Source organism: Equus asinus, chromosome 9 (assembly GCF_041296235.1).
Source record: "Equus asinus isolate D_3611 breed Donkey chromosome 9, EquAss-T2T_v2, whole genome shotgun sequence".
Classification (NCBI taxonomy): Eukaryota; Metazoa; Chordata; class Mammalia; order Perissodactyla; family Equidae; genus Equus; species Equus asinus.
Window position 1 is genome coordinate 11,066,067 of NC_091798.1, and position 10,405 is coordinate 11,076,471.

A 10,405-nucleotide genomic window follows, 5' to 3' on the forward strand; every position below is an offset into this window, starting at 1 on the left:
GAAATGCACCCAGGCCTGGCCTTCTCCCCAGGGACCCAGAGAGCACCCCCCCCCCGCCCCGCCCCAAGGCTTCCATCACAACCAACCGTAAACACAACTAAGTAGACAGCAGCTGATGTGGGGTGCCCATGGAGCGGCCCCAATAAGATCAAGACCATAACACTCCCCTCCAGGGCATTTTTGCTCCGGGAAAGCGTGGTTAAGAAAGCCAGCTCTGGTGTCACACACAGAGCACTCGAGTCTCAGCCGTGTCATCCATGGTTTGTGTGACCTTGGCCAAATCCTGTCCCTGCTCTGTGCCCAGCATCCTCATCAGGCAGCTGGGAACGAGGCCTGGCTCCTGCCTCACATGAGGATGAACTGAAGGAACCTGAGGAAGGCCTTCGGCCTGGCACTTGATAAATGGGGCTACTGCGGGCACCACTGTCATCACAGCACAGCCCTGGGAGGTCACCTGAAGAGACACCCTGGGGGCTGAAGGTATTAAAGGGTCTGGAGCAGTGGAGCGTCACTCAGCTTGGGCTGTGGCCAGCGCTGGGGCAGCCGAGGACGAAGGCCAGGTCCAGTGGCAGAGCTGGCAGTGCCATCCCAGTGCCCTCCGGGGGGGAAGCCCAGCTGCCAGGCCTGGAGGAACCGTGCCCCGAGGGGCCTCTGCCCAACCTGTGGGTCCCACCCTCCTCTGCCTCCGCCTCCAAGGCCGTGCCCAGCAGACCACCGCCCGAGAGCCCAGGGGCTCCACCCCAAGTCCTGTCCACCGGCTGGCATATGCTGGCCACACTGGTGCGTATGACACACAGGCTGCACGCTGCTAGCCACAGATCGTCATCAGCCCTCAGAAGGCTTTGGTTTGGCCTAGAATGAACTATTTTCACACAGTTTAGAAGATTTTCGTCATTTCTGCAAAAATTGGGGAATCTATGGGGCAACAAGCCACAGAGCTGCCCTGGAGCTGCCCCTTCCAGATGTCCGGTGGGCACAGGCCATGCCAAATCGCCCACCGAGGCACCCGCCTGGGCCCTGGGGGCAAGCAGGGTGTGACTGACCATCTTCTCTCTCACCATAGGTTAATGTCCTGGTGTCTGGGGTTACCGCGTGGGCGCCACTCAGAAAGAGGAGTCCAGCTCCAGGTGTAATCACCCCAGGTGTTCTCCGGTGAGCAGGTCCCCGGTTTCACCAGGTCCACCCACCACATGACCTTCTGCAGAGGTCTACCAGGGCTCGGCAAGGAGCATGGGGCCAGTGCCGCCAGAGTGGGCCAGGAAGGGGGAGACACACCCTATCTCTAAGCCTGGTTATCTCGCATTCCACATGAGCTCCTCTCATCCTCACGAAACCCCTGCAAGGAAAGTGTGAGCACCCCGATCTGCAGATGAGGGAAACTGAGGTTCAGAGAGGCCAAGTGTCATGTCCAGGGTCCAGGCTAGTAAACACGGGGAAGGGACTCGAATCCAGAGAGATGTGCTGAACGAGCACAACGTGAGGGTCTGTTCCGAGGGCGGCCTGGCAGCCGGGGAAGCATGCTGTGGGCAGCCCTCGGAGGGACGCGCAGTGTGGGAGGATCTGCAAGGGTGGCAGGGTCGGCCCTCCACCTAGCGCTTCCCCCCCGAAGACCTGGAGTCACTTTCTCCTCACTGTGAATGTACTCTTGGACGCAGCAAAACATCCAGAGGCCAAAGACACCAGGATGCCCCAAAGTTCTCAAGGGACATTTTGGTTAAATTCTATATGTCAGTGGCTCCTGGTGTGAAAGCAGGAGAGAGGAGGGCAGAGAGGGGAGGAGAGAGAAGACCTGGTGGGGAATCATAAAAATCAATGATGGCAGAGTATCGGCAGGCAGGATGGCCCCGGGTGAAGCTTCCCAGCTCGGGAACCACAGATCCAGGTTCCAGCCTGAGCAGTGCACCTGCCCTGCTGCGTGCCCTGGGCCAGCCACCCCCAGCTGGGAACCCGGCTTCCTGTTTTAAAACTGAATAAAACAGGGGCCAGCCCAGTGGCGCAGCGGTTAAGTTCGCACGTTCTGCGACTCGGCAGCCTGGGGTGCCCCAGTTGGGATCCTGGGTGCGGACATGGCACCATTTGGCAAAAGCCATGCTGTGGCAGGCGTCCCACGTAAAAACTAGAGGAAGATGGGCACGGATGTTAGCTCAGGGCCAGTCTGCCTCAGCAAAAAGAGGAGGATTGGCAGCAGATGTTAGCTCAGGGCTAATGTTCCTCAAAAAACTAATTAATTAATTAAACAGACAAAAAACTGAATAAAACAAACAATTAACAGGGTGAAAAAGCAACCTTTTCACCAGGAGAAAATAACTGTGAACTATATATTTGAAAAGGGGTTAGTATCCAAAATATACAAGAAACTCCTTCAACTCCACAGCAAGAACAAAAACAAAAAAACACCAAACAACCTAATTAAAAACTGGGCAAAGGACTTGAATAGACCTTTCTCCAAAGAAGTATGGTATGGCCCACAAGCACATGAAAAGATGCTCAACATCACTAATCACCAGGGAAATGCAAATCAAAACCACAGTGAGATATCACCTCACACCCATTAAGATGGCCATTATCAAAATTAATCAACAATAACTAGTGTTGGTGAGGATGTGGAGAAAGTGAAGCCCTTGCACACTGTTGGTGGGAATGTAAATTGGTGCAGCCACTATGGAAACAGCATGGGGGCTCCTCAAAAAATTAAAACAAGGGCTGGCCCGTAGCCAAGTAGTTAAAGTTCCACACATTCCGCTTCGGCGGCTGGGGTTCGTGGGTTCAGATCCCGGGTGCAGACCTGCTCCACTCATCAGCCACGTTGTGGAGGCAACCCACATACAAAGTGGAGGAAGAATGGCACAGATGTTAGCTCAGGCTTAATCTTCCTCAAGCAAAAACAACAACAAAAATTAAAACTAGAAATATAATATGATCCAGGAATCCCACAACTGAGTGTGTATCCAAAAGAGCTGAAATCAGGCTCTTGAAGAGACATCTGCACCCCCATGTTCGTTGCAGCATTATTCACAATAGCCAAGATATGGAAACAAGCTAAAAGTCCATGGATGGATGAATGGATAAAGAAAATGCGGTACATACACACAGCGGAATATTCTTCAGCCTCAGAAAAGGAAATCCTGCTGTGCGCAACAACATGGATGAACCTAGAGGACATGATGCTAGATGAAATACGCCAGTGACAAAAGGACAAATACAACATGATATTCACTTAGATGAGGCATCTAAAATACTTAAACTTATAGAAATAGAAAGTAGAACGGTGGTCGCCAGGGGCTGGGGGAAGGGGAAATGGGGAGTGGCTCTTCCACAGGTACAAAGTTTCAGTTACACAAGATGATTCTGCTGTGCAACATTGTGCCTCTAGTTAACAACACTGTATCATACACTTGAAAATTTGTTAAAAGGGTAGATCTCATCTTAAGTGTTCCTACCACAATTTTTAAAAAATTGAATAGTGTGATGATAAAGTGATAGCATGAGAGTTTCTTGGGGTGAGGGAACTGTTCTGTACCTAGATAGTAGGGTGGTTACATGATATAATGTCTTAAATTTCATAGAAGAGTACGCCAAAAAAAAAGGTCAAGTTCACTGCATGTTAATTAAAACAAAATAATTTACCAATAACCATATCTATCTCGTGGGGCCAGGGTGACTTTTCAGTCCAGCAACTGGCGCAGCACAGTGCTCCACACGTGACAAGCTGAGGAACCGGCAGGCGTTCCTAACAAGATTAGCACTGCCTCCTCTCCTCCTCCAGAGAGACTCCAGCCCAGGACTGGAATGCGAGAGGGAAAGCTAAGGCCACCGAAGAGGCTGCGTGACACCAGCACCCAGTGTTTCAGGGCCTGTGACTACACCTAAATTTAACAGCCAGGCCTCTCATCTTGAATAGGGTGTCCACCTTTTGGATAAACAGAACATTTAGTCCATTTCAAATGGATCTTGCTTCCTGTCCAGCTAGGCCGCCCCGGCAGGTTCCAGGAGGAAGGTGTTGCTGGGGGGATTATACTGTCAGGGGTGTGCTGGTCCCCAGGGGCCCCTTGATGCACCAGCTGTGTGACCCAGCATCTCTGAGGGTTGATTTCCCTGGACTTAAACTAGGAATAATACTGCCCACTCAGAGAGTGAGGAATTTGCAAAGCTACCTACATACCTGCTAGCCCTCAGCAGTACAGGGAAGCCCAAGTTCCACTTGCCTCTCCCGAGGGTCAAGACTTTTAAAAACAAATACATAGTAGTGCTGGAGGTTTTTTCCTGTCCTGTATTTTTCCTGCATATACAACCAATGTAATTAAGTTAACAGACTTCAAGTTGACAGCAGACAATTAGGCTTAATTACCACTTCCTTAAAGGATCAATTAGGGCTGTGTTTCCCAAACTATATCCTGAGAAATGGTACTGGGCGCCCTAAGAACAAGGTGGCTTAGACAAAAAGCTTGGCAAAAGCTGGGCTGAACCAAGTGACTCGGGTTCCTTTCGTGCAGGACTTCTCAGAGCCTTTAGTAAGTCGTGAATCTCCAAGTGGGAGAGCCGATATGAAGGAGCAGAGATGGGAGATGCTGAGTCAAGTCAATCATACAGAGCAGGGCTTTGTCAACCTTCCTCTACATACAGATCGCCTGGGGATCTTGTCAAACTACAGATTCAGGTTCAGGGCGGGCACTGGGATTCTGCATTTCCCACAGGCTCCCACGTGATGCCGAAGCTTCTGGTGTGGGGACCACAGCTCAAAGAGCAAGCCTATCGATACAAAGCTAAGACTCTCTCCTCTCACTGACCATTTTTCTGGTGAGGAACGTGTCCCAGAGTAGGAATGGGATTGCCAAAGGTCACGCAGAGGTGACGGTGGGACCAGACTCCGCTCCCCAGCCCCTCCTCCAAGGACCTGCTCCACCACCCAGCTGCTCCGGCCATCTCGACCTTGCTTGCTATGGGTTCTCCCCATTTAGAGCAGTCCTTCTCAGTCCTGGTTGTGCGCTAGAATCACATGAAGTTCTTCAAACAATACTGATGCTTGCGCCCTCCCCACCCCCGATCCTGATTATTGGGTCTGGGGTGCAGCCTGAGCACGGGGATTTTTAAAACTCCTCCAGTGATTCTAACGTGCAGCCAGAGTTAAGGTTCCCTGACACAGAGATAAGCTTCACCCCAAAAGCCCTTTTCACACCTGCCTGCCTCTCCAAGGCCTGACAAACAGCGCCTGCCAGCAACTCCCAAAGCAGGAAAGGATTGCCAGATGGGAAACGGAGTTAGCAAGGCCCCAGCTGGCCCAAGCCCTGTCTCAAGATAGCACGGCATCACAGTCAGGACCCCAAACCCAAACCGCCTCAGGAGGAGAGTCTCCGTCTCACTCCACGTCCAGACAAGGAGGGAAACACGCTCTACGCCCTAAAGCCCTGCTGGCCAAAGTGGGGACACCTGGGCCCTTCAGAGCGAGACGCTCTACGCTGGTGTGAAACTGGGGGGGGGTTGGGGGGGGTGGGGCACTAAAGACCATTTCAGAATCAGGTGTCAAAAAAAAAAAGCTGATGACTTGAAGCTTCTTAATGAGCACTGCTGGGAAAGTAGAGATGAGAAGGCCGACAACGCAGAGGTGGTTTCCGGTGTCTCCACGCTCAGCGAATGGAAGGGGAGCTTTAGAGACGAGCCTGCGGGACACAAGCGGGGCTCTGGGCCAGAGGCGGTCCCAGCCCCAGCGCCTCCTGCTGACCCACCATGGCCCTTCACTCCCCTCGTGGGTAAAGCGGGGCAACAACCGGGCCTGTCCTGCAGGGCTGCTGAGGGAGGACAAGTTGATGTATGCAAGAGCCCTAGCGTCAGGACCAGGAAGTGCTCAATAAATGCAAAATACCAGATTTTCACAGAATGTTTCCTCTGGTCTAATCTTTACTTCCCTTTTGCCCTGATTTTTAAGTCTATATTTTTAAAAACTTTTTAAAACATAACAGTATTTGTTTCTGTCAGCGTCCCCAGCTTCTTTCTGGAATGAGCTAGGGCAGAAATACGGGCACTCACGTTAGCTACTAGCTGCTGAGTGTTACCTGTGTGCCCGGAGCCCCCGGTGGTGGCCGGGGCTTATCTTGGTGTAGGCAGTGAGGGGGCCACGAGGTCTGCAGGGCCCCCTCGGGCGAGGCTGCATGGGGAGCTAAGGACTTCATACTCGATCCTCAGAGCAACGGGCCTTGCTTGAAGACTGAAGCCAGGATGTGAGAAAATCAGGTCAACTCTGGAAAGCTCACGAGGGTTCCTGAGGAGAGACCTCTCAGAGGGCAGAGCCAGAGGCACACCAGGAGGCCGGCGCCAGGGGCTGCAACCCACGCAGCCACACAGGGTTCCAGGCTCTGAGGGGTCCCTGCGCAGCTCAACGCTCTGCTGTCGCTGCCCTGAAATTCTTAACACCTTTCCTATAAGGGGCTCTGCATTTTCGTTTCGCACTGGGCCCCACAAATTATGTGGCTGGCCCTGCCTTGCAGGGACATCTCACCCGCCCCTACCTCTACCCTAACAGGGGAGGCAGCGACAGTTCCTGCTCCCTCTTTAAAAGGAAGAAACTAAGGCTCCAAGAAGGTAAGTCACCTGTCCCAGGACGCAGCTGGTCAGTGGCAGAGCAACAGCACATCCCAGGGCTCGGGGTTTCACCCTGGGGACCGCCATTGCGAGGGAGCTGTCCCCCCCACCCCCCGCCGCCCTAGGCTGGGAGGGACGAGCAGGTGTTCTCACCCTGCCAGCCGGAACTGGCTGCAGTTGGGGCCAACGCCCACGGATCTGGGCCACACGGCCAGTTCCACATCAGCAATGTGCAGCGATTAACCAAACAATGCAGCAGGAGCAAAGCAAACAGGAGTCATCTGTGGAGGCCCGGGACCCCTCCTCTGCACCCTGCATCCCGCCCCCCCCAACACCAAGCAAATTCAAGGAAGGACGGGGAAAATCCCACCGACAGCTGAAAATCTGCCCCATAAAGGAAGAGCTGGCATGTCCTGTCACACCATCCCTTTGGCTTCCTTGACAGACTCTGAGGAGCATTTCTAAGGGGCAAGCTTGGGCCAGGCACCGTCTGGGCGCTGGAGTTACAACAGGGAACACAACAGATAATCATCTTCGCCCTAGGAGGCTCATGTTATAATGGGAGAGAGAAAAAGCTTAATAATTAAGGGAATTACGTAGTGTCAGAAAATACAGGTGCTTAGAGGAAATAACACAAATGATGAAAATAGTGGCCAAAACTGACTGGGTGCTTCCTCTGTGCCTAAATGCTTGACACGCACGGACTCATTTAATCCTCTTGGCAGCGGGGCCTGTTTTCATCCCCATTTCACAGACAGGAAAACTCACAGGAGACAGGTTGCACAAGGTCCCAGAGGCAGTGAGAAAACAGGGAGTATTGATGAGAAGGGGTAGGAGGTTGTTATTTTTGCCCTCGCCTGATCTTGTTTTGTTTTAACAAGAGCAAAACAAGCAGGAAGCCTGGGTTTCTCTCTGGCCTCGAACTGGAGGAGGGGGTCCAATCCACTCCCCCACGGTTCTTAAGAGACCTGACAGGGTGGTGGGCCCCTCCAAGCCCGCCCTTTTCTCCTAGAGCTGAGGTTTTGGAGCTAACAGCCCGAGTTCAAACCCCAGCTCACCGGCATGTGGCCCTGGGCAGGGCATGTGGCCCTGGGCAGACAGCTTCCTCCCGTCCTTGATTTAAAATGAAGATGAAAAGTCCCTCCCACAGGTGACAAGGGAACAGAGATCCAGTCTGCACCCCACAGCGCCTGTACACTGGTGGCTGCCCCACCCACGCCCCACTGCTGGGACCCCACAACGGCCTCCTCCCTTCTCCCCTCCAGAGCTGAGAGGCAGGGCCACCTGACATCCAGCTCTGCACAGTGGGCACGAGGCAGAGGGCTGAGCACGGTGAAGACGTGATGAATGAGGACTGAAGAGAGGCAGGCGCAGGGCACGGAGGCACCGTCCTCAGAACCTGAGCCATGGAACTCACAGGCTTCAAAAGCACAGGGCACCGGGCACAGACGGCTCAGGCTCCAGGGTGCACGTGCAAAGTGGGGAACCTAGTCTCCCTGTTCCATGGTGAACTCAAGCCCTCGAGAAAACTGATGAAAACAACTCAGGAAGCTGGGGCCCCGATGGCACCTGGGCGCTCCAAACCTCCAACTCAAGGGGCACCAGGTCGGGAGCTGTGCAGGACCCGGGACGCTGGCCACCCTCCAATCTAGCTCCCGTGAAGTGCAGGGCAAAACCCAGCAGGGGGGCCTCAACTTCCTCCTCTTAAAATGGGAGACCAGGTGCAGAGTGAAAGGATTCAGTGACCAAAAGCAGTGATTTCCCCAACAAGGTCAAGATCACCAGAACCCACTGCATCATGTGGGGATGGAGGAGGGGGGGACAGGAATTATCAGCTGGGTGAGGGGCGGCTTTGTGGAACCAGGAACCATGTGCCAACCACAGTGCCCATGGCCCAGGTGTTGGCATGAGGACCGCCCCCAAAGTTCCATCAGGGGGCTTGTTCGAATCTGCCCTGGGTCTGCAAGCATTCGTCTGACACCCTGCGGCCGCCTCCAGGCTGCATGGAAGGGGTGGCAAACTCTGCTGGAGCATGTCAACCAGGGCAAGGGGTCTAAAGCCAACGTGCCCACAGGCCGTGGGGGTCACTGCTGGGCTTTCCTTCCTAGGAAAGCTTACTTCAGTCACACCTGTAAGGAGGGAGGGAGCAGGCAGGAGGGAGAGCTGGCTCCTGAGAGCAGGCACAGAACCCCTGGTTTGTAGATGAGGAAACGGCCAGCCTCACAGAGCAGCCCCTCACCCACGCATGCCCACTCCTGCGCTCCACATCCTCCCAGGCTGTGGTTACGCTTGTCCACACTCAGCCCTCACAGGTGGGACTTTATTCTTAGCTCCAGGCTGCAGTGGTGAAACAGAGATACTGAGAGGGCTCCCACGCTTGCCCAGGTCACCCAGCTGAGCCACCAAGGGAGCTCTGAATCCAGAGCCTTTGCCCCTAATTTCTAGAATATACTGAACTGCTCAGTGGAGTGGGCAGACCAGGATTCTAATTCAGCTCCTCCCCAGCTATTCTCCTGTCCACACACCCACAGCAGGCTGCCTCCGGCCAGGGCATCCCCTGGGGCTCCACCCCTCAAGGGAAAGTCTGGTGGAGACCCCTTCCCAGGCAGCCTTCCAGAAGGCCCAGCCCAGCACAACGTGGACGAGGAGGCAGCTGGACCCCACAAAGGACCCATTGTGGTGCCTGCAGAAAGCCAAGGCCAGCCAGGGCTCGGCCCTCTGCAGGGCCCTGCCCATCACTCCCCTGGCCTCCTCCCCTCCACATGGCGCCCCCAGACCCCAGCAGGACCAGGACTGGCTGGGGGACGGGCCTCCGGTTCTGCCCAGCCTGTGGCAGCCTCAGCCTATGGAAACCTAAAACTCTCCAGCTGCTGCCAGCCCCCTGCGGATGGGGCTTCAGACCCCCGCGGAGCCCTGGGGGCTCAGTCAAGGTGCCCCGGACGCACCTGTCAGCCCAGCCGGGGTGGGGTCCACGGAAGGAGGCTCTGTAGTGGGGAGAGGGGGATGGCATGTTTGCTCCCATCTGGGGGAGGGAGGAAATCTGTTACCCAGTATGGGGGAGGGGAGGTGGGTTTGCAAAAGGTCGGGGCAGACTGGGGAGGGGGCTGGGCGGAGGGAAGGGGTGGGACGGCCCCGGGGGGCGGGGGGCTTCCCCTCCCGCTGCACGAGGGGGCCCTGCGCGGCTCCAGCTGTCTTTGTGCGTGGCAGGGGGCCCGCCCGGGGTCCCCCAGCGCCCGCCGAGGCATGCACCGGGCTGGGGGCCGCTTCTGGGAGCCCAGCGGGAGGGCCCCGCGGCGCGCCCGGCCACCGCCTGTGCCCGCGGAGGGGGCTCCCCGGTGGCCAGGGGTCGCCACACTCACCTCCTGAAGTCAAAGGGCATCGTGCCGCCGCCGCCGCCGGGGGAGGGAGCGCCGCAGGCCAGGCGGGCCGCGCGCCGCGTGGGTCCCCGCCCGCTGCCAACGCCTCCTCGGCCGCCCCGCCCCGCCGGCCGCCCCCCGCCCGCGACACTGGCCGCCGCGGCCGCCGCCGGGAAGTGACGCTCCGCGCAGCCCATTGGGCGCCCGCCGCCCCGCCGCCCCTTCCGCCGCCCGGTTAAAGGGGCCCGCCGGCCGGGGGGAGGCTCCCTCGGGTCGAGGATCTCGGAGGGGGGGCGCCCCGCGAAGACTCACGCGCTCGTTCCTTCCAAGCGCCCCTGTGTTTTCCTTCTCTTCCTCTGTGTGGCCTCGGGCAAATCCCTCTGCCTCTCTGAGCCTCCGAGTTTTGCATTTGTAAAACCGTTCCGCTGAGTTGTGAAGATTACATGGAACGATCCAGATTTGGGCCGTGCACG

At 56.1% G+C, this 10,405-nt stretch overlaps 1 protein-coding gene across 2 annotated transcripts in view; it reads right to left on the bottom strand.

The window, feature by feature from the left end:
* ERGIC1 (endoplasmic reticulum-golgi intermediate compartment 1) overlaps window positions 1–10,144 on the bottom strand; it is a 102,508-nt gene extending 92,364 nt beyond the window's left edge. Inside the window, exon 1 of one of the 2 annotated variants that reach the window (XM_044777142.2) lies at window positions 9,936–10,144. In XM_044777142.2, coding sequence (XP_044633077.1) covers window positions 9,936–10,129 — 194 coding nt within the window. In that variant the 5' untranslated portion in view covers window positions 10,130–10,144. Of the gene's footprint in view, window positions 1–9,521; window positions 9,602–9,935 lie in introns of those variants that run through there. The other variant, XM_070517086.1, reaches the window with a different exon arrangement.
* Window positions 10,145–10,405: the final 261 nt, after the last annotated feature.